General features: G+C 44.6%; 1 protein-coding gene across 6 annotated transcripts; it reads left to right on the forward strand.

Moving 5' to 3' along the window:
- Positions 1–367: 367 nt before the first annotated feature.
- On the forward strand, positions 368–23,878 carry LETM2 (leucine zipper and EF-hand containing transmembrane protein 2). Of its 6 annotated transcripts, none has more exons than XM_030817142.1 (11): positions 368–422; positions 1,981–2,061; positions 6,887–7,337; positions 8,429–8,572; positions 14,621–14,758; positions 15,186–15,386; positions 16,853–16,972; positions 18,707–18,820; positions 21,277–21,369; positions 21,699–21,800; positions 22,570–22,898. In XM_030817142.1, the coding sequence occupies exons 2-11, from the start codon at positions 2,015–2,017 to the stop codon at positions 22,630–22,632; spliced, it is 1,473 nt and encodes a 490-aa protein (XP_030673002.1). In that variant the 5' UTR covers positions 368–422; positions 1,981–2,014; the 3' UTR covers positions 22,633–22,898. The 6 variants fall into 6 exon arrangements, with proteins under 6 accessions (XP_030673002.1, XP_003269639.1, XP_003269637.1 ...); XM_003269591.3 differs by lacking the exon at positions 368–422 and adding an exon at positions 483–610 and having other exon boundaries at positions 8,514–8,572; positions 22,570–23,878; XM_003269589.2 differs by lacking the exon at positions 368–422 and adding an exon at positions 483–610 and having other exon boundaries at positions 6,955–7,337; positions 22,570–23,878.
- Positions 23,879–24,415: the final 537 nt, after the last annotated feature.

Below are 24,415 nucleotides of genomic sequence, written 5' to 3' on the forward strand. Positions count from 1 at the left end.
TAGAATACAGATTTCCATATGAAGATTTCACAGTATTCCAGCCTCTAGAGAGGAAGGGAGAGGAATGCGCTCCTTCCCATTCCCGCCCTTTCTGCGACACCATCAAGTCCTCTCCGCGCCCCTCAGGCAGTTCCGGAGTTGCAGGGGCCGAGGGAGAATACATCAAAGTGATGTCATTCGTGACTCCGAGATGGTTACCATGGCGACTATCAGACATATTATGCTCTCAGTAGGGTAAGAGCCTGTTTAATCCAGTCTTCAATCACGGGTTTCCTCGGGCGTTAGCCACTGCCTGCAGGGTGTGGACTGGCAGAAAAACGTCACCTTCGGGCCCTCCAGCACCAACGCGCCTTAAACCAAGCCCCACAAAGAAGTCACTTCAGCGATGGAAACGCGACTTTGCGGCTTCCTGGGCTGCTAAGGTGAAGGACGCCCGCCCTCCCCAGAACTTGAGAGCTTATTGGTTGGTGATGTCGTCACTCAGAGTGACGTCAGAGGCGAGGAAAGAGGCGGAGCCGTAGAGACTTGGCTTCGGGCCCTTCTAGCTTGGGGGTCCCGGGAAGGAGCTGGGAGGACCTAGGCGGCCGTTCCGCGGATCCCGGCCGAGGAGGTAGGGGTGAGCAGGCCCAGCCCTCAGGCCGCGACCTGGTGGGCCGCGCTGCCTTTTTTTCCTCCGGAGCCCGCTCCGTCCGCATCCTGCTCCTCTCATCAGCGCCGGATCCAGGCTTCTGACAGCTTCCAGTTCCCACCGCGCTCTCCTCCGCCCACGACCTCATCCCCGCCCGTCCCCAGCACAGCACGAACTCTGAAGCTCGGCCTCTCCTCCCCCGCACAGCGCGCTCCGTCCTTCTTTCCGTCCCAGACCCTGCTTCTTTCTCTTCGGCTTCATTTCCAACAACCCCGATCATCCACGAGGGTCGTCGTTGCCTGTCCCACCCCCGCACCAGAAAACCAAAGCATATCCCCCAGACCCCGCCGCATGCAGGCCGCGCACACATCAGGCGCGCCAAAGCCGCCGGGCGAGGAAGCCGAGGGCTCGTTTTGCTCCCGTGTGGTGATGGGCAAAGCCGAGGGAGCCCGGGAGCAGCGGGCGTGAGGCGGCGCCAATGCGAGTGCGAGTGGTGTCCGCCGCCCGGGAGCGCCCGGGCCCCAGCGGATTAACCGCCGCCTCAGGTGTCGTCTCCCGCCCGCGAAATGCCACCCACCGTTAGTGTGGGTCCAGAGGTTTCGAGCCCCTGTTCAAAATGTCAGCTCTGTGGCTGAGGTTTCTATTTAGGAGAGCCCCTGGAACTCCTTTCCCAACCACAAGAGAGCAAAGCTGCCATTGGGAGATGCCAGCTCTTCTGCCGTTCCTCGCGGCCCTTAGCAGAAAAGCGCCCCTGGATGGAGAAGGGTTTTGGTGAAGGTTATCTACAGGTTCAAAGCCCAGTTTGGGCTCTGGAGAATCACTAGCAAGGGAAACAGTTTTACCTCCACTTGAGCGATTAGTAGGTTCCATGTCTACCTTCATCCACTGCTACATAAATTAGATTAGTGGGTACTTCCAATCTTCAGGGTTTGGTACAGCTTGCCTAAATATAGAACAATGCTAACTGAAAAGAAATTCAGGATATTCACTTTCTACCTATATTTTAAGGCTACAGATAGATATGTATTGCTCTACTTTTAAGTACTTAGCAATCATTGAAGTTGCATTACTAGATACTATTGACCAGAAATCAAAATGTCTCTGAAGACTGTACCATCTTCATGAGCATCACCATCTTAGAGATCATTACCATTTGTTGGAATCTCAAAGTACCGTTCTCAAGTCAGGAGCTACGAAAATATCTGATTGTTGGAAATGAGCTTGAAAGAGATTTTGTATCTTAACTATGCAAATGTTCTACCTTTGCAATAGTTAAAAACACTAAAATCCTGATATCTTTTAATTGATGTGTTTTTAAACTACTAAATTGTTTACTTACTCCTTTTGCCTAGGTCCCTATGTTAACTACTTGAGACAAAAATAAATATGGCCTTCTACAGTTATAATTCAGTTTTGGCTATTGCTCGAACAAGGTAAGCATTGGAGTTACCCCCCAATATGAACTTAATTCTTCTTCTTCTGTTACCCCCCAATATGAACTTAATTCTTCTTCTTTTTTTTTTTTTTTTTTTTTTTTTGAGATAGAGTCGCACTCTGTCGCCCAGGCTGGAGTTCAATGGCGCAGTCTCGGCTCACTGCAACCTCTGCCTCCCGGGTTCAAGCTACTCTCCTGCCTTAGCTTTCCAAGTAGCTGGGGTTACAGGTGTTTGCCACCACCTCCGGCTAATCTTTGTATTTTTAGTAGAGATGAGGTTTCATCATGTTGGCCAGGCTGGTCTGGAACTCCTGACCTCAGGTGATCCTCCTGTCTCGGGCTCCCAAAGTGCTGGGATTACAGGTGTGAGTCACCTTGCCTGGCCTGAAATTCATCCTTCTAGATGGAAAGGATTGGCTTAGTACACAATTAAAAGTTTCTTGGAGGCTGGGTGCAGTGGCTCACACCTGTAATCCCAGCACTTTGGGAGGCCAAGGTGAGCGGATTGCCTGAGGTCAGGAGTTCAAGACCAGCCTGACCAACATGGTAAAACCCCATCTCTACTAAAACTATAAAAATTAGCTGGTGTGGTGGCGGGTACCTATAATCCCAGCTACTTGGGAGGCTGAGACAGGAGAATCGCTTGAACCTGGGAGGCAGAGGTTGCAGTGAGCCAAGACTGGGCCACTGCACTCCAGCTTGGGTAACAAGAGTAAAAATCCGTCTCAAAAAAAAAAAAAAAAAAAAGATGTAGTTTTTTTGTTTGTTTGTTTTTGTTTTCTTTTTTGGGATGGAGTATCACTCTGTTGCCCAGGCTGGAGTGCAGTAGCATGATATCTTGGCTTACTGCAACCTCCACCTCCCAGGTTCAAGAGATTTTCCTGCCTCTGCCTCACAAGTAGCTGGGATTACAGTCATGTGCGGCCATGTCCCACTAATTTTTGTATTTTTAGTACAGATGGGGTTTTGCCATGTTGGCCAGGCTGGTCTTGAACTCCTGACCTCAGGTAATCCGCCAGCCAGCCTTCCCAAAGTGCTGGGATTACAGGCGTGAGCCACCGTGCCCAGCCAGAAGATGTAATGGTTTTAGAGTGACATCTCTGTAATTGATGAACATCACGTGAGGTCCTTAGATGTAAAGCGAGTAAAATGGCTGATGAACAGCCAGTCTTAGGGCATATTTGTGTCCCATTAGGGTCTGTTACCATTATTTATTTATTTATTTATTTGAGATGAAATCTCGCCCTATTGCCCAGGAGTGCAATGGCACAATCTTGGCTCATTGTAACCTCTGCCTCCTGGGTTCAAGTGATTCTCCTGTCTCAGCCTCCCGAGTAGCTGGGATTACAGGCATGCGCCACCATGCCCAGCTAATTTTTTTGTATTTTTATAGAGACAGAGGTTTCTCCATGTTGGCCAGGCTGATCTTGAACTCCTGACCTCAAGTGATCCTCCCACCTCAGCCTTCCAAACTGCTGGGATTACAGGCATGAGCCACCATGCCCGGCCACCGTTTATTTATTCACTGAGAATAAAGACTATTCACTGAGCACTTACTTTTCCCCTTTTGGCCATTCAAAGTGTGTTTTATCTTGGCATGCTTCAAAAATAGTCTGAGGTTGGCTGCAGTGGCTCACACCTATAATCTCAGCACTTTTGGAAGCCTAGGCAGGAATATAGCTTGAGCCCAGGAGTTCAAGAACAGCCTGGGGCCAGGCACTGTGGCTCACACCTGTAATCCCAACACTTTGGGAGGCCGAGGCGGGCAGATCACAAGGTCAAGAGATCGAGACCATCCTGGCCAGCGTGGTGAAACCCCGTCTTTACTAAAAATACAAAAATTAGCTGGACGTGGTGGCATGCACCTGTAGTCCCAGCTACTCAGGAGGCTAAAGCAGGAGAATCGCTTGAACCTAGGAGGCGGAGGTTGCAATAAGCCGAGATCGCACCACTGCACTCCAGTCTGGGCAACAGAGCGAGACTCCGTCTCAAAAAAAAAAAAACAAAAAACAGAATAGCCTGGATAACATAGCGAGACCTCATCTCTATAAAAATTTTTTAAACTAGCTGGGCATGGTGGTGTGGGCCTATAGTCCTAGCTACTCAGGATGCTAAGCCTGGGAGGTCGAGACTGCAGTGAGCTGTGATCACACCACTCTACTCCAGCCTGGGTTTTTAACACCTTAAGAACCAAGCCAGGCATGGTGCATGTGCCTGTAATCTCAGCTCCTTGGGAGTCTGAGGTAGGAGGATTGCTTGAGCCCAGGGGTTTGAGGCCAGCCTGGGCAACATAGCAAGACTCTGTCTCTTAAACAGAAAAAAACCAAAAAGAGCCGGGTGTGGTGGCTCACACCTGTAATGCCAGCACTTTGGGAGGCCAAGGCAGGCAGATCATTTGAGGTCAGGAGTTCGAGACCAGCCTGGCCAACATGGTGAAACCCTGTCTCTACTAAAAATATAAAGATTAGCCAGGTGTGGTGGCGGGTACCTGTATTCCCAGATACTCGGGAGGCTGAGGCAGCAGAATCGTTTGAACCCAGGAGGCGGAGTTGCAGTGAGTCAAGATCGTGCCACTGCACTCCAGCCTGGGCAACAGAGTGAGACTCTGTCTCAAAAAAAAAGAAAGAACCAAGACAAATTTTTTTTTTTTTTTTTGAGACGGAGTTCACTCTTGTTGCCCAGGCTGGAGTGCAATGGCACGATCTCGACTCACCGCAACCTCCGCCTCCCAGGTTCAAGTGCTCCTCCTGCCTCAGCCTCCCGAGTAGCTGGGATTACAAGCATGCACCACCATGCCCAGCTAATTTTGTATTTTTAGTAGAGACAGAGTTTCTCCATATTGGTCAGGCTGGTTTCAAACTCCCAACCTCAGGTGATCCGCCCGCCTCGGCCTCCCAAAGTGCTGGGATTACAGGCGTGAGCCACCGCGCCTGGCCAAGACAAATTTTTTGTTTATTTTTGTTTTTTGTTTTTTGTTTTTGTTTTTTTGTGAGACAGAGTCTCGCTCTGTCACCAGGCTGGAGTACAGTGGTGCAATCTCGGCTCACTGCAGCCTCTGCCTCCCGGGTTTCAAGCAATTCTCCTGCCTCAGCCTCCTGAGTAGCTGGGACTACAGGTGCACTCCACCACGCCCAGCTAATTTTTGTATTTTTAGTAGAGATGGGGTTCCACCATATTGGCCAGGATGGTCTTGATCTCTTGACCTCGTGATCCACCTTCCTCAGCCTCCCAAAGTGCTGGGATTACAGGCATGAGCCAGCGTGCCCGGCGACAAATTTTTTTTGCTTTTGTTTTTGGTTTTGTTTTTGGCATGTTCTAAAATAATGAATATTGCATATGCATTTAATTCTATAGCTGTTGAGAACTTGTGTTGATTTCTTCCACATGAGCCTGGGAGGTCATGGCTGCAGTGAGCCGTGATCATGCCACTGTACTCCAGCCTGGGTGACAGAGTGAGACTGTGCCTGTCTCAAAAAAAAAAAAAAAAAAAAAACCTGAAAGAATGGAAAAAGCCATCTCTTTGCTAGTAACTTTCTTTGCCTGTATCTGTCATATTTTTATTTTATTTTATTTTAGTTTTTTTTTTTTTTTAGACGGAGTCTCGCTTTGTCGCCAGGCTGGAGTGCAGTGGCATGATCTTGGCTTATTGCAACCTCTGCCTCCCAGGTTTAAGTGATTCTCCTGCCTCAGCCTCCCAAGTAGCTGGGACTACAGGCATGCGCCACCACGCCCAGCTAATTTTTGTATTTTTAGTAGAGACGGGGTTTCACCATGTTGGCCAGGATGGTCTCGATCTCTTGACCTCGTGATCCGCCCGCCTCGGCCTCCCAAAGTGCTGGGATTACAGGCATGAGCCACCGTGCCTGGCCCATATTTTTATTTTCAAACAATCTGATATGGTAGTTTAACTGCAAACTGTGGGCTGTTGCAATACCAGAAGGTAGAGACCCTTAATTGGGGTGCCCAATTCTAATATTTTTTTTTTTTTTGAGATGGTGTCTTGTTCTGTTGCCCAGGCTGGAGTGCAGTGGCATAGTCTTGTCTCACTTCAACCTTCACCTCCTGGGTTCAAGCGATTCTCCTGCCTCAGCCTCCCTAGTAGCTGGGATTACAGGTGCATGACACCACACCCGGCTAATTTTTGTATTTTTAGTAGAGACAGGGTTTCACCATGTTGGCCAGGCTGCTCTTGAACTCCTGACCTCAGGTGATCCACCTGCCTCGGCCTCGCAAAGTGCTGGGATTACAGGCATGAGCCACCGCAGCCAGCCCTAATGTTCTGGAAGAATTTAGGTGAAGGGTATTTCAGCTTTAAGTTCCTCTCATTTGAGGGGTTCAAAGACACTGCATAGGCAAGGCAGTATTATGTGACTGGTTAATTCCTATAGTGACCATCAAATGTTTCTTTGAAACAATATTCCTTGGCCAGGCATGGTGACTCACACCTGTAATTCCAGTACTTAGGGAGGCCAAGGCAGGCAGATCACTTGAGGTCAGGAGTTTGAGATTATCCTGGCCAATGTGGTGAAACTCCGTCTCTACTAAAAATACAAAAATTAGCTGGGCATGGTGGCCCGTGCCTGTAATCCTAGCTACTCAGAAGGCTGAGGCAGGAGAATCGCTTGAGCCCAGGTGGCGTAGGTTGTAGTGAGCCGAGATTGCGCCACTGCACTCCAGCCTGGGCAATGGGAATGGAAAAAAAAAAAAAGCTGTTTTATTTTGACCAGATGTACTATCTATTTCTTTAATAATATGTGCTTTATGATAGTGTGTACTTTGTAATAGTATGTACTTAACTCAGAGGATGTTGCTTTTTATTCCAGATTCCCTAGCCATTTTGTCCATCCTACCTGCTCTTATTCCCCATCATGTGCATTTCTTCACTTGCCAGATTCCCATTTAAATAAGACATGTATGAAGAACTATGAGAGCAAGAAGTACTCGGATCCTAGTCAGCCAGGCAATACAGTACTTCACCCAGGAACTAGACTAATACAAAAGCTACACACATCCACTTGCTGGCTGCAAGAAGTTCCTGGCAAACCTCAGCTGGAGCAAGCCACAAAACATCCACAGGTGACAAGCCCTCAGGCCACAAAAGAAACTGGCACGAAGATTAAAGAAGGCAAACAATCTTATAGACAAAAAATCATGGATGAACTAAAATATTATTACAATGGATTCTACTTACTTTGGATTGACGCCAAAGTTGCTGCCAGAATGGTTTGGAGGCTGTTGCATGGACAGGTCCTGACCAGACGAGAGAGACGAAGGGTAGGCAAGAATCATATTTGAGAAAGAAAATGTGAAATTAAAATGAACTATTTGGGAACTCAACTATTTAAATTCAACATAAACTTCATCTTAAAAATCCTAGAGTAGGAATAATAACTGCTGGTGAGAACCAGTCTGCAACTGACTTACTGTACAACTTTAGTCAGTATTCTGAAATTTGTTACATATTTTCCTGTATAACAGTTTTTAAAAACACTTTTATTTTAGGTTCAGGGGCACATGTGCCTGTTTGTAGAATAGTTATAATTGTGTTTTTTAATCTTTCCAAGAAGTTGAGAGGCTTCATGTTTCAACTGTTGTTAATATATTAAGCATATGCATTTTTAAAACTCAAATTTGGCTGGGCACAATGGCTTACACCTGTAATCCCAGCACTTTGGGAGGCCGAGGCGGGCGGATCACTTGAGGTCAGGAGTTCGAGACCAGACTGGCCAACACGATGAAACCCTTGTCTACTAAAAAAAATACAAAAATTAGCCGGGCATGGTGGCACATGCCTGTAGTCCCAGCTACCCAGGAGGCTGAGGCAGGAGAATGGCTTGAACTTGGGAGGCGGAGGTTGCAGTGAGCCGACGTCGTGCCACTGCACTCCAGCCTGGAGTGAGATGCCGTCTCAATAAAACAAACAAAAAAAACAATTTTAAGTAATACGATGCTATTAAAGTATGGACCCTCTAACATAGATGAAGTCTAGGAGATGCCAATAATATTTTTATTGTTATAGATTTCCTTCAAGATAGCCCCTAAAAATTACTTCAGAGCTATGGTAAACAGGAAAACCCTGCCTTTTCATTTTATAAACAGCTGCAGAAAACCTGTCTTGGGTTTTTAACACTTTAAGAACCAAGCTGAGCATGGCACATATGCCTGTAATCCCAGCTCCTTGGGAGGCTGAGGTGGAAGGATTGTGTGAGCCCAGGAGTTTGAGGCCAGACTGGGCAACATAGTGAGACACTATCTCTTGAAAGAAAGAAAATAAACCAAGACAGGGTTTTTTTGGTTTTGATTTTGATTTTTGTTTTTGGCATGCCCTAAAATAATGAATATTGCATATGCATTTAATTCTATAGCTGTTGAGAACTTGTGTTGATTTCTTCCGCCTGGTTCCATTTATGGTGTTCATAATTGTACCCTTCATGGAATTCTTATTACCAGTGTTTCTGAAACTCTTCCCAGAGATGTTGCCATCAACTTTTGAAAGTGAATCCAAAAAGGTATGTAGGATTTTTTAACTTTAATAAAATTTAATAAACTTTATTAGAGGAGTTTTTAGGTTTACAGAAAACTTGGGCAGAAAGTACTACTTCTCCCCACCCCACTCCATCCCAATTTCTCCTGTAATTAATATCTTGCATTAGTGTGCTATATTTGTAATGATTAAAAAAACCAATATTGACATGTTATTATTAAAGCTCATACTTTAGGGTCCACTCTTTATGTTAAAGCATTTCTGTGGGTTTTGCAAATGCATAACTTCATGTATCCACCATCACAGTATCATACAGAATAGTTTCACTGCTCTAAAAAGCCCCTGTGGGCCAGGCACAGTAGCTTATGTCTGTAATTCTAGCACTTTGGGAGGTTGAGGCAGGTGGATCGCCTGAGCCCAGGAGTTTGAGACCAACCTGGGCATCATAGTGAGACCCTATTTCTACAAAAAATGCAAAAATTAGTTGGGCATGGTAGCTCATGCCTGTGGTCCCAGCTCCTCGGAGGGCTGAAGCAAGAGGATCACTTGAGCCCAGGAGGTCAAGGCTGCAATGACCTATGATAGTGCCACTGCACTCCAGAGGCACTGGGTGACAGAGGGAGACCCTGTCTCAAAAAAAAAAAAAAAGTCCCCGTGCTCCACCTATTTGTCCCTCTCTTGTCTTCCCCCAACCCATGGCAGCCACTGATCTTTCTACTGTCTCTGTAGTTTTGCCTTTTCCAGAATGTCATATTTTTGGGATCATACAGTGTGTAGCCATTTTAGATTGGCTTCTTTCACCTAGCAATATGCATTTCAGGTTCTTTTCATGGCTCAATTCTTTTTATCACTGAATGATAGTCCATTGTATGGCTGTACCACAGCTTGTTTATCCATTCTCCTATGAAAGGACACCTCGATTGCTTCCAGTTTTTGGCAATTATGAATAAAACTGCTATAAACACTTATGTACAGGTTTTTGTGTAGATGTAAGCTTTCAACTCATTGGGGTAAATGCCTAGGAGAGTAATTGGTGGATCCTATGGTAAGACTATGTTTAGCTTTTAAGAAATTGCTAAACTGTCTTCCGAAGTGGCTGTATTGTTCTATATTCTCACCAAACAAATGAGAGTACCAGCATTTGATGTTGTCAGTACTCTAGACATTAGCCACGAAGCAGGTGTGTAGTGGTATCTCACTGTTTTAATTTGCAGTCTCCTGCTGTCGAGTATCTTTCCTGTGCTTATTTACCATTTGTGTATCTTCTCTGGGGAGGTGTCTGTTTAGATCTTTGGTCGACTTTTTTTTTTTTTTGAGAAGGAGTCTGGCTCTGTGACCCAGGCTGGAGTGCAGTGGTGCAATCTCAGCTCACTGCAACCTCTGCTTCCTGGGTTCAAGTGATTCTCCTGCCTCAGCCTCCCGAGTAGCTGGAATTAGAGGTGTCCACCACCGCACCTGGCTAATTTTTGTATTTTTAGTAGAGACAGGGTTTCACCATATTGGCTAGGCTGGTCTCGATCTGCTGACTTCCGGTGATCCACACACCTCAGCCTCCCAAAGTGTTGGGATTACAGGCGTGAGCCACTGCATCCAGCCCTTTGGTTGACTTTTTAATTGGGTTTTTTTGTTTTCTGATTATTATTTTGAGTTCTTTGTATATTTTGGGTAAAAGTCCTTTATCAGATATATATTTTGCAAATGTTTTCTTCTACTCTGTGGCTTATCTTTTCATTCCTTAACCATGTCTTTCACAGAGCAAATGCGTTCAACATTAATGACATCCAGCTTATCAGTTTTTTCTTTCATGAATCATGTTTTTAGTGTTGTAGCCAATAACTTATTGCCAAACTGAAGGTCACCTACATTTTTCTCCTATTTTATTCTAGAAGTTTTATAGTTTTGTGTCTTAGATTTATGTCTGTGATCCATTTTATTTTTTTATTTAATATTTATTTATTTTTTTGAGATGGAGCCTTGCTCTGTCGCCCAGGCTGGAGTGCAATGGTGCGATCTCGGCTCCCTGCAACCTGCACCTCTCAGGTTCAAGCGATTCTCCTGCTTCAGCCTCCCAAGTAGCTGGGATTACAGGCATGTGCCACTACACCCAGCTAATTTTTGTATTTTTAGTAGAGCCAGGATTTTGCCATGTTGGCCAGGCTGGTCTCAAACTCCTGACCTCAGGTGATCCGCCCACCTCGGCCTCCCAAAGTACTGGGATAACAGACGTGAGCCACTGTGCCAGGCCGAGTTAATTTTTATGAAAACTGTAGTGTCAGTATATAGATTCATTTCTCTCTTTTTTGTATGTGGATATCTAGCTTTTCCAGGACCATTTGTTGAAAAGATTTTCTCTTCTCCACTAAATTCTAAGTTGATTTAACTGTCAAAAGAATAAAGAGAACAGGCTGGATACAGTGGCTCATCTCTGTAATCCCAGCATTTTGGGAGGCCGAGGTGGGAGGATTGTTTAAGCCCAGGAGTTCAAGACCAGCCTGAGCAATATAGTGAGACCCCTGTCTCTAAAAAAAAAAATTTAAACAAATTAGCCAAGTATGGTAGCATGCACCTGAATTCCCAGCTACTTGGGAGGCTGAGGCGGGAGGATTGCTTGAGCCCAGGAGGTTGAGACTGCAGTGAACTGAGATCAGGCCACTGCACTCCAGCCTGGGCAAGAGTGAGATCCTGTTTTAAAAAAAAAGAATAAAGAAAACAAAAATCCACTGTTACCGCGGTGACTAGTGGAACAGTAGGTATGATTTAATCAGCCCAACAGACAGTTCAGCAGCCTCTGAGAAGAGGGAGCCTTCATTGAGTGTGGCAGTCACTCTGCAGGCGAGAAAACAGAGGCAGCTCCTTCCTTCTCCCCCTTCTGTGCCACTCTACTAGACAGCGTAGACAGCATATGGTAAGAAAGTGTGAACAAAACATTACGAGAGGACAAAAAGTGCAACTTTTTTTTTTTTTTGAGGCGGAGTCTCGCACCATCACCCGGACTGGAGTGCAGTGGCACAATCTTGGCTCACTGCAACCTCCGCCTCCTAGATTCAAGCAATTCTCCTGCCTCAGCCTCCTGAGTAGCTGAGATTACAGGCGCCTGCCACCACGCCCAGCTAATTTTAAGGGCAACTTTTAAATCAGTAAGATTGGGAAATTTTTCACAGAAAAGGTAACTTTGGAACTGAGACTTAAAGAGTAAGTGGCATTTTACTATGGTCTGGGAAAGGTATTCTGGATAAAAGGAATAGCATTTAACATGGCTCAGTGGCATAAGAGAGTATGATGTAATCAGAGACCACTGGTTATTTGTGGTTGAAGTAGGCAGTTCCAGGGCATCAATGAGAGGAAACAGACAAAGTGATGTGTTGGGGTCAGGTTGGAAGGCATCCACCAGCTTAAGGAATTTAGGCTTTCCCTTTGACCATGGTGAATAATGGAAAGGGAACGTTTGAAGCAGGGTAGCTGGGTGGATGACATGATTAGATCTATGTTTTGGAGGAATAATTTTGCTGGCAGGAGGGGCAGCAGAGGATAGAGCCAAGGAAGGGAAACCAGCTGGAATGCTAGCCCAAGAGAGAGATGACAGAGAATACATTATGAAATTGACAGTAGGAATAAAGACTTGAAGGCCGGGCGTGGTGGCTAATGCCTGTAATCCCAGCACTTTGGGAGGCCGAGGTGGATGGGTCACTTGAGGTCAGGAGCTCGGTACGAGCCTGGCCAACATGGTGAAACCGTGTCTCTACTAAAAATACAAAAATTAGCCTGGCATGGTGGCACATGCCTTTAGTCCCAGCTACTTCAGAGGCTGAGGCAGAAGAATCACTTAAACCCGGGAAGCAGAGGTTGCCAAGAGCCAAGATTGTGCTACTGCATTCCAGCCTGGGCGACAGAGTAAGATTTTTGTCTTAAAAAAAAAAAAAAAAAAAAAAAAAAAAAAAGACTTGAAGACAAATTCGGGATACCTTCACAGGATAAATCAAATTACAATATTTGACTGCCTGGCAATGGTTTAATTTGCTTACATTTAAAATAATCAGCATCTAGAATTAATGCCGTAACATTCCAAGGAAAGTATTAGTGAATTCAGGAAGATGGGGGGAATAGAGGAAGTGATTTATCTAAATGTTACCTCTTTCCTGAACACCACTCATTCCCTGAAACATACAAATAAGTCTACATCATGGCCACAGTCTCAGAAAATTCTTGTTTGCTTTGTTCCATGGAGAGAGGAGCTTTCCGTTTACATCAGATCACAGTACCATGTATTTCTCTTTCATAGCACTTACCCATTATGCTTCTATATTAATGTGAGGAATTATGGGATTATCGTTAGTCACTAAAGTTTGTCTCTCCCACTACACTAAAAGTTCCATGAGGGCAGGAAATCTTACCTGTTGTTGCTCATTTTATCCCCAGTACCTAATATGGTAGATGTGCAATAAATGTACCTAATATGGTAGATGTGCAATAAATAAATGGACGGATGGATGGATGGAAGGATATGGATGAATGAAATGGATGACGAAGTGGGTTTTTTTTTTTTTTTTTTTTTTTTTGAGACAGAGTCTCGTGCTGTTGCCCAGGCTGGAGTGCAGTAGCGTGATCTCGGCTTACTGCATCCTCCCCCCAGGTTCAAGCAATTCTTCTGCCTCAGCCTCCTGAGTAGCTGGAATTACAGGCATGCGCCACCAGGCCCGGCTAATTTTTGTATTTTTAGTAGAGACAGGGTTTCACCGTGACAGGCCAGGCTGGTCCCAAACTCCTGATCTCAGGTGATCCAGCTGCCTCGGCCTCCTAAAGTGCTGGGATTACAGGTGTGAGCCACCTCATCCAGCCACTAAGTGGGTTCTGATCATGCTATTGTGTTATTTTTTTTTTTTTTTGGCTTTATCTTTTAAGATCTATCTAAAAATCAGTGATTCTTATGATTGGCTGATCATTAGAATCTCCTAGGCAACTTAAAAATATACATAGATTCCTGTTCTTCTTTACCACCCTGAGTCCTGACTGTGGTTATTTTGAAAATGCTACCATACTACATTTCCGATGATTAACAAGGATTAAGAAACACCAGCCAACACAGTGTCCATTTACTTTTCTTCTGTGTAGTGCTGTGTTCATGTCTGTTAGAGCACTTAACTCACTGTATTGTAATTACTTATGTCTGTTTTCTAGTTAAACTGTAAGCCACATTAGGTAGAGTCCATTTCCTAGTTTTCTTTGTTTGTAAAGAAAAACCCAGGGTCACTCAAACAAGGAGTTAGCTCAACTGGCAGACTGGATAGTTTGCACCAGGTTAAGAGATCGTACCTCATTCTTGTCTGGGCGCTGTGGCTCAAGCCTGTAATCCCAGCATTTTGGGAGGCAGAGATGGCAGATCTCTTGAGGTCAGGAGTTCAAGACCAGCCTGGCCAACATGGTGAAAACCCCTACTCTACTAAAAATACAAAAATCAGCCAGGTGTGGTGGCGTGTGCCTGTAATCCCAGCTATTTGAGAGGCTGAGGAAGGAGAATAGCTTGAACCCAGGAGACAGAGGTTGCAGTGGGTCAAGATGGTACCTCTGCACTCCAGCCTGGGTGACAGAGCGAAACTCCATCTCAAAAAAAAAAAAAAATTATCCAGGTGTGGTGGCATGCACCTGTAATCCCAGCTATTCAGGAGGCTGAGGCAGGAGAATCACTTGAGTCTGGGACATGGAGGTTGCGGTGAGCCGAGATCGTGCCACTGCACCCCAGCCTGGGCAACAGAGTGGGACTTGATCTCAGAGAGAGAGAGAGATAGTATCTTGTGCTAAATAATGATAAAGCCTCCCATTGGGGGAACATTTTGGATCTATCAAATGCTTATGATTATTGTATTAGTGAGAAACAAAAAGTAAGGAGACAAGTTCCAAATAGAGGCTGCTTTTTACTTGCTCTGGTCTCACAAACCCATTCAGCTATGCCTGAGAATCATGTTATTACATGATGTAGGGATGAGCAATAACAAGGAGACAGTTATTTTTCTCCCATCTTTATCTACCAATTTGCAATCATGAAGGATTGAGTAACTTTTATTCTTCTACCATTAAGGAAGAAAAACAGAAAAAGAAAATGGCTGTAAAGTTGGAACTAGCAAAATTTCTTCAAGAAACCATGACAGAAATGGCAAGGAGGAACAGAGCCAAGATGGGCGATGCCTCTACACAGCTCTCATCCTACGTTAAGCAGGTGTCTATCTTTTACGTAATGCCAAACAACTTCGGGGCTGGGTGTTCTATGAAAAACGCATGTCATCATGGATTTCCCAAATTGTTCACCATCTTTGGAATTGCAAATATCTAAATTATGAACATACAATATTATAAACATTGATAGTAGTTTGCAGAAAAGCCTGTCTTAAAGTAATCAACATGTTGAAGACATTGATAACTTCTTGGAAAGAACAGTAGATTTAGAGTCAAACTTCCGAACTCCTGATTTTTCAGCTGATGTAGTTTGACTTCAGATGGATATCTTTTCTTTATACCACGAGGCCTATTTCCAGATGTCAGACAGAGTCCCATAAATGCTTTGATGTCTTTTTCAAATAGCCTATTGGGAAAGTTAAATTAAGTAGAAAACACATTTTAATTGGCCTCTTTGTCCCACTGCATAGGTCCAGACAGGCCACAAGCCCAGCACAAAGGAGATAGTTCGCTTCTCCAAACTATTTGAGGACCAGCTGGCCCTGGAACACTTAGATCGCCCTCAGCTGGTTGCCCTTTGCAAACTGCTGGAATTGCAGACGTTTGGAACCAACAACCTGCTCCGCTTTCAGCTCCTGATGAAACTAAAGTCTATAAAAGCAGATGATGAAGTAAGAGCTTAACCATAGCTCTAGGGAATTAGCAAGGTTTTGGGACATACCTTAGGGTGCCTATGGGATGAAGTGTGCAGTATTTTTTGTTTTTGTTTTTGAGACGAAGTCTTGCTCTGTCACCCAGGCTGCAGTGGCACAATCTTGGCTCATTGCAACCTCCACCTCCTGGGTTCAAGTGATTCTCACACCTCAGCCTCCCAAGTAGCTGGGATTACAGGCACGCATCACCACACCTGGCTAATTTTTGTATTTTTAGTAGAGACAGAGCTTCACCATGTTGGCCAGGCTGGTCTCAAACTCCTGACCTCAAGTGATCCGCCCGCCTCAGCCTCCCAAAGTGTTGGGATGACAGGTGTGAGCCACCATGCCTGGGTAGAAGTGCAGTATTTTCTGTTGGGTCTGGTCATGTTGGGTTCTGACAAAATGAGGGGTTTAAACAACCATTACCATGACAACCTGAACCTTGATTACTCATCTGAGGAGTTGTCATCCCCTTACCCATTTCTTGAGAAGGCCATCATAAGCAGTTAGTAATTTGGATGTCTTAGCTGGGACTCATCTAAAGCAGTTAGGACCTGCTGGGAAGGAAATAGCAGCTCAGTAGATTCCTGACAAAGCTCTGCTCCCACACTTCTGCTCTCATACAAGGAAGCTGGTGCCAAAGTCAATAGTCTGCCGGGCGCATTGGCCTGCCAAGAAGGGGTAGTTGGCTTGGTATGCAAAGCATAATGCTGGGAGGAAAAGCAGAGCCTCAACACCTTGTAGAAGAAAGGCACCCTTGGACTATAACTACTAATTAGGCTTTTTAAAAAAATGGAAGGAATGTTTCTTGACTCAGAATCAGCTGCTTTATAAGCATTCCGCCTGGGGGAGCAGGTTTCCCAGAACTGAGAAAGCATGATCCCTTTGGCCCCATTTAGATTTCAGTTGTTGCTCCTAGAGCTTTGGAATAAACAACACTGGTCCCAGAAATACCATAGTTTTGGGTTACGCCAAGCAGAAACTGTTATTTACTGAGGGAGTTTTGTGGACCAGTGTGTTAGGGCCATTTCTGGGGGTGTTGGGGGGACAGCAGGGGAGAACACTACAGGGACATGCAACAAATGGTACATTGTGAGCTTTTCAAGTGAACTACTTTTTTCTAATGAACCATAAATCTGCCATTGAAAAGTAGATATGTCACAACCAGACAAAATGCAGATCAAGAGGGGAAATAATTACTCTGATGACAGAATGTTGGGGAGGAGTTGTATAAATATCCCTGATATTGCTAATTGCTAATACCTGTTGGCAAGATTCCCATTATTTCAACTGCCACCTCACCTCCCTACGTTGCCTTTGCAGTAGCAGCCAGTGCAGGGGACAAAGTGTCCAAGCCTCTGTTTCCACTGATTTGCTGGAATTTAGGGATTACGTAAAATTGGAATCAAAAGCTCCAACTCCATCCCTTACATTTCTTTCAGATAATTGCCAAGGAAGGGGTGAGAGCATTGAGTGTATCAGAACTACAGGCTGCCTGTAGGGCCCGAGGGATGAGATCACTGGGTCTCACCGAGGAACAACTGCGACAACAGCTCACGGAGGCAAGTAGCAGCGCCCCTCCGGGGTCCTCTTCCCTAGAACTCTCTCCTACAATATGCAGACCTCCTATGTGATTTCTCCTTTGCAAGTGAACCATCTTACCTAATTTGCCTTATTTCATTGAGCAGTGGGATGCTGAAGGACTAGGTTGATTTTTCACTTTGATTGGGATCTCTATCAGTTTTCTATTGCTGCCTAAGAAATGACCATGAACTTAGTGGACAATACTGGTATATTAGCTCACAGTTGGTAGGTGAGAAGTGCAGGCTGTGTTCCTTTGGAGGCTGTGGGAAACGACCTGCTTCCAAGTTCATTCAGTTTGTTGGCTGAACTTCGTTCCTTGCAGCTGTCGGACTGAGGTCTTTGTTTCCCAGCTGGCCGTGAGCCCCGGGCTACTCTCAGCATCTAGTGGCCACCTGTGTTCCTTGCCTCTTGGCCTCCTTCATCTGCAAAGCCAGCATCAGAGAACTTCTCATATGCCAGAGCTTCCTCATGCTTGAAATCTCCAATTTCCCCTGTGTTTGACCTCTAGCCCCAGATTTAAGGTCTCATGTGATTGGTGAGGCCCATCCAAAGAATCTCCCTATCTTAAGGTCAACCGACTTGGGTCCTCAGTTACACCTGTAGAATCCCTTCACACAGCAGCCAGAATACTGTTGAATAACTAGGAGAGGGTGTGGGTACTGCAGGGACAAGGTGTCTTGGGGCCACCTTAGAATTTTGACCTACTCCACGTAGTGTAAAGGGTCCTGGCAAAAATTTCAGTTCAAGGCTTGTCATCTGTGTGAATCTGTCTGGAGGTCCCCACTTTGCCTGGTGGCCCACCTGGGGCTGCTTTTCAATTAGTGCCCCAAACCAACACACACTGTGGTAACCCATGTTTAATATTTTTCCTTAGATAGCATATTTGTACTTTAAGAGCATCAATGCTTTAAAACAAAGGAGTAACTCCTATTACATTTCATTCTCATCATTGTAAAAAATGCCATGAAGAATGCACAGATGATCTTAGGATGCCAGCCATGGTGTGGCTTGGAAAGCATGTTAGGTCACTTTTTCCTCTCACGTGTGGGAAGACAGCACATTGTAGAGAAAGATCCTTAAAATCATGTATTTCTTGCACGTTGGCTATGACACTGTCACTGCACGAGCTTGGTGAATACTTTTCATGGTACCTTTTGAATTTTATCTTTTGTGCATATATTACTGATCTTAAGAAGACAGGATCTCACTCTGTTGCCCAGGCTGGAGTGCAGTGGCACTAACACAGGCCATTGCAGCCTCAAACTCCTGGGCTCAAGCGATCCTCCCACCTCAGCCTTCCTAGCTGGGACCACAGGCATGTACCACTATACCCAGATAATTGGAAAATTTTTTTGTAGAGACAGTCGCCCTGTGTTACCCAGGCTGTGATTTATTCTTTCACATTATCTACACTTTGTCCAAGAGAAGATACTTGACTACTTTGATCCACAGTTGGGTTGAGAGTTTAATTGAATTCTCCCTCTCTGAGAGTGATTCCACCATAGTGAGGGAGGCTGCAGGGTACCCCCTCAGTGCAGAAGCCAGGAGTGGGCTCCTGTCCGTGTTCTGCCGTGACTCATCATCACCTGAGCGACTTGGCGGAAGGGGCGGGGGCGGTGGGAAGCTGTCAGCGAGGGAGGGTAGATGACCGCGGATCACTCTGGCTCTGGCGTTCTGTGATTCTCACGTGTTGTTCCCCTCCCGTTCTCCAGTGGCAGGACCTCCACCTGAAGGAGAACGTCCCTCCTTCCCTTTTGCTCCTGTCCCGCACCTTCTACCTGATAGATGTGAAGCCCAAGCCGATTGAGATACCACTCAGTGGGGAAGTGAGTACCTGGGTTAATGGAAACCCTCGACGTCCATCCAACTGAGGCCTCTCCACAAACACTTGGTGTACTCTTGCAGTTAGAGCATACATTTCTTTTGGCCTTTTAGAATTTGGCCCAACTGGCTTTATGTGTTTTAAAAATTCCTTAAAAAACCAACCAACCAACCAACCACAAACAAAACGAAGGAAGGCCAGGCACAGTAGCTCACGCCTGTAATCCCAGCACTTTGGGAGGCAGAGGTAGGTGGATCACCTGAGGTCAGGAGTTTGAAACCAGCCTGACCAACCTGGTGAAATCCCGTCTCTACTAAACATACAAAAATTAGCTGGGCGTGGTGGTGGGCGCCTGTAACCCCAGCTACTTGGGAGGCTGAGGCAGAATTGCTTGAACCTGGGACATGGAGGTGCGGTGAGACGAGACCACGCCATTGCACTCAGGCCTGGGCAACAGAATGAGACTCTGTCTCAAACAAAACAAAACAAAACAAACAGAAAACTGAAGCCACTCGGACTACCTCCAGCCTTAAGGCTGCTACTGCCTTTGAGCCCAGCTTGATTGAGAATTTTACTAATAGGAGCAGTTTATTCCTTTTCCTTATCTTCATTAGCAGACTCGTGTGTGTGGGTGTGGGGGTTTCTGCTTTCTCCTTTTAGACTGAATGGTTCCTGTTCTATTTCATTTGTCCAGATTCCTTTTAGTTTTTAAGCACTGAATGGCAATCTAGAATGTCCTTCAACTCATTTCCTTAGTCATTTTTCTTCCTGGTGTTGTAGGGAAGAGCATAGGATTGGTCCAGTCACTACAGCATCTTACTCTGGGCCCATCAGAAAGGGCCTCCCGCTTCTCTAGCTGGTGGCTTCCTGTCTGACTCAGAATCCGGCATGAGTAAGAAAGCAAAGACTCTTGTGGAATATGCTACACTGTGGTTTAGGGGATTAGTCCAAGTGCTAAGTGAGGGCCAGTCGTTTTACATCCTAATTATGCTGTTGACTCCTTGGACAAGCCAAGGAAAATTATTTGAAGTCCAGTATGAAAACCCAACTTCAGGAAACACCATCTTGCTTTCCCTTTTCATATTTCTGGAGTAATCTGGTTTTGGGATTTGTCCAGGAAAAACTCTAGGGAGACTAGGAGCAGTTTCAGAGTATAGACCATGTTCTAAAAGGCAGGCTAGTGGGTTCTTATTCTATCCAACTCTTGGATCCGCTCATGTGAGCCAGACCAAAGTTAATCGTCATTCTTAGATTGCTTAGATGGCAAGGAAATCTTGGAGGAGCTCACTGTCTCAGCTAAATTTGGGTTCTCAGAATTATTCTAGAGGGCCATAAGCTCTTTATCGAGATGTTGCTTTCTGGAGTGGGTGAGAACGGAATTAAGGACAAAATGATAAGCTCCTAAGTGATTTATTGGCTTTTTCCCACCCATGTTTTTAAACTTCTCTTCTCCATGTATATATACAAAATGAGAACAAGTAGCATGCTAGGTTCTGTGAAGAATAGACATCAAATATACTGTTAATTTTGGATGTATGTAGCCTTATCCCTCCAAAGTACACAAATTACTTCCAAAGCACAGTGATATATTTATTTTTCAAATCTAATTCCTAAAGATAGGTTAGCTAGCTATTCTATCACCACCCCCATTCTTATCGTTATCTATTTTAATACCACTCCTCTCCCCATCTTCCTTGCATTACAGGAGCTTACCATTTTAGTAAATCAGGCAATTTCATCATTTATTATTAGATACTAAAAATGAAAAAGATGTAACATAGACCAAGTTACATCAATGCTATTAGAAAATAACTGAGGCCAGGTGCGGTGGCTCATGCCTGTAATCCAGCACTTTGGGAGGCTGAGGCGGGCGGATCACCTGAGGTCAAGAGTTCAAGACCAGCTTGGCCAACATGGCGAAACACCGTCTGTACTAAAAATACAAAAATTAGTAGGTGGGCATGGTAGTAGACGCCTGTAATCCCAGCTACTCAGGAGGCTGAGGCAGGGAGAATTGCTTGAACCCGTGAGGTGGAGGTTGCAGTGAGCCGAGATCGAGCCACTGCACTCCAGCCTTGGTAACAGAGCGAGACTCCATCTCCAAAAAAAAAAAAAAAAAAAAAAAAAAAATAATTGAGAAATGGCTTTTTTTTTTTTGAGGCCGACGGCAGGACCAGTACCATCAGTGGATTGCTAATGATTATTTTAAATGCTAGAATCTATCAGAGTGCAACTTTTATATATAAAGTACTCAAAACTCAAAGAGAAATAATACTAAGTTGCTATGTCGGGCATATTTCGTATGTTACTCATAAAGGGTGTAGCTACAGGAGGAAGTTAGGGATTTAGTGGAAAGCAAATAGTGCTAAAAAAAAAAAAAAAGGCATTGACTACTGTAAAAGTTTCTGGGTTTTAGGAAGAGCAGAAAGCTTATGATATATAAAATGTTTATCTCCCCAGGCTCCAAAGACTGATATTCTTATGGAATTACCTACTTTCACTGAATCTAAAGAGAATGTGGTGGATCTTGCACCTCAACTGAAGGGAACTAAGGTTAGACAGTTACTTTCCATTTGGTTAATTAGATTAAAAAATGAAAATAGCAATGGGTCAATTTCTCCTGTTTTAATCCCCTTAATGAAATTGAAATTCAATACAATAATGTTTCTTAATAAGGAATATTTATTGTACTGTTTGATCTGTTTCTAAGAGGAAGCTTAATATTTGGCTATATGTAATTAGGTTCCAGATTTTGCCTTTTGAATCCTGTGCCAGGATATGAGGTAGTTGTGACAAGTTCCTGGTAGTCAAGGTAGTGGACTGTAGACTAATACACATTTTCTTTTAAATCAGTAACCCAACTCTCAGTTCTGATGTTTAAGGATGAAGACTTTATACAGCCACCACCGGTTACATCATCACCCGAAACACGATCAACACCTATTTCATTACCTAAAGGATCCATCACTTCTTCTAAAGAAGCTGTAAGTATCTTTAATAAATGAAAAAGAAAAGAGAAGACCCTTTCCCTCTAGTTATCTTTAAGGGCAGTGAGAATCTAGAATTAGTCCTGTTGCAAAACACTGCACAATTCTTCCTGTTGTCCAAACAGGAAATTGTAGGCTGAACTTTAGTCATCTTATAACCACTATGTTTTTTACTTCAACTATCCAAAAAAAAAAAAAAAAAAAAATACAATTGTGGGTCAGACTAAAACATGCTAAGTGTAGAAGTCAGTTACAATATAGGCAGACCCTTTTTTTCTTAAGTGCCAGGTGGAAATAGTTTCCATGTGTTATTTTACCCAGGCTTCTGATGTGAGGAAATACTAGCTGGAAAGCAACTTTAATTTCCAGAGAAATGCACGTAAATAAGAAATTACTTATCTATCATCCAGTTTTCCCAATTGGGTGAAGGGATTTGGGGCAAGAGCACAGGGCATGAAGAGAGTAAACAGTGGGGAGGTTGTGGGAGAGTTGAAGTGGGAAGTGGCTCCTGTGGACCAAAGACATGGCTGGTAGGACAGAGAATCTACGAAGACACAGATGGGGTAAGCCCAGAAAAGCATCCCAAGGCACACACGGACCTTGTTTTTTGTAAATCTCCTTTATCTTTTATTACCAAGGTAAATTATAATCTCAGATTTGACTTTGTGGTCACTATTTTGATTAAGAAAACAAAAATGGCATTCACTCCTTAAGAACTTACACGTCTGTGACTAATGCCTACAGTCCTTATGTTTTTTACGCCTAGACACTCCAGGCCAAATCACAAGTGACGGCCCAGAACAGCAAGGCTAGTTCAAAAGGAGCATAAGGACTACTTGAGGATGAAGCTCACTCTCTTCAGCTTCCGGCCCTCAACAGTGGCATCTGTAAAGGACCTCCCAGATCAGACTGTCTGGCTTCAGAGTGGATCAGCCGTTTAGCCCGTGGGGCAGTCCTTTGAGGCCTGGTAACCATTCCAGGTGATGTGGGTAGTGAGACCAAGTTCAGACCACTTAAAAAATATAATTGCAAAGTCCCATTTCCTCTGTACCATTGTCACTCCACTCAACTTTGTGTAAAGCCCACCCCCCATCATGTTGTTTTTTTAGTTTGTGTACGTCCCTTAAGAGAGGAAATTTTTTGCACAGTGGAGTCAGCTTGGCACCTTAGATACCTCTGTCTCCTATGGCTTGGAATTCTGAGTAAGAACTTGGAAGTTCCAAAAACCATTTTAGGAGCACCTGATTAACTTTCTGAATGATCCACCAGTAGGATCAGCACTCTGGAAACAAAGTACCTTATGAGATGGGATGGATATACTCCCCAGTAAGATCTTTCTGGATATAATGAAGCTTCTTGGAGAAACAGACTGGCAATCAGAAAGATTTGGCTGCTTCTGACATCCCCCTCTTGGGCCTGCAGAGGCTGCAGCAATCTGTGAGGCAGCCGCAATCTGTGAGGCAGCCACTCTTCTAGCACATATGGCTTTTATTAGCCACCATTTTGCTAGGAAGCATAATTAAGGGTTTAAGCCTTAACCATTTGTTTGTCTTGGGTGTGTGTGTTTCTGGCCAGTTTGTCTTTCACAAATAAGACTATTAGTCATAGGGGTTGTGAAGGTCTGATATAATCCCTGTGCTACCCAGCAACAAGTATTACATTAGGCTATTTATGTTTGGTGTTTTCAGTATTAATAATACTGAAATAATAGATAAACTGCCATCCAGCTGACTAAGGGCTTTCTTCCCCTGGGGAGTGGTTAGAAGGCCAAAGGTATTTCAGCCTGTAGGTGATAAAATTAGATTTCTTTACTTGCTGTGGTTAGACAGCAGTCAGTTAAAACAAGTAAAACTCAACTGTCCTGTCTGGGATCACCTAAATGAGGAATGTCACCAGCACTTCACGGCAAGAATATGCATTCTACAGTGCTTTCTAAACTTCTGCTCCATCAGAGAAGCCCCACCATGTCCCACTGATGAAGCCCAGTTCTTTGGGAATGATGAATCCCTACTGTGCACACACAGCAGTCATGGATCCTGCCTATCGAGGTGATTCACAATACATTTTCCCATTTCGAAAATGACGGGTGTTTTAATTAGTCCACATTTCAGGTGTTAAATGTGGGAAAGGGATTAGCTAAACTTGCTCAATTCTGTTTTAGCTGAATGAGTCACAGGTACTGCTGGGCTGTCCTACAGTTCCTTCTGGCTTTCCCTCCGAGCAGGGTGGGAATGAGCAGTGACCTGGTAAAGGGACCCGAGCCACTTGATACACCTCTTCTCCCACTCTTCTGCTAACAGCTCAGAAAAGTCAAGGATGTTTCGTTGTTCTCATCATTTAGGGTGCTTGGCTGTTGGGTTCAGTGATCCTTACATCTAGCCCCAGCTAGTGGTGTTCTGGTAAATCGTTAACCACCAACTCTTTGAGCCTCCCAGGGTAATGAAACAGTTACACCTCTAGTTAGCATGTTTATGAAATAGATCCCTTCTGTGTGCGAAGACCTGCATGTGGGGCAGTACGGTGGAAATGGTCCTGAATACTGTTGACGGTCCACCTAGAGGGAACCCGCCCAGACCAAGTCTTAGCAGTTGGGTTCTTACTGACCACCTTCT

The sequence above is a fragment of the Nomascus leucogenys genome, chromosome 8 (assembly GCF_006542625.1).
Source record: "Nomascus leucogenys isolate Asia chromosome 8, Asia_NLE_v1, whole genome shotgun sequence".
Lineage (NCBI taxonomy): Eukaryota > Metazoa > Chordata > Mammalia > Primates > Hylobatidae > Nomascus > Nomascus leucogenys.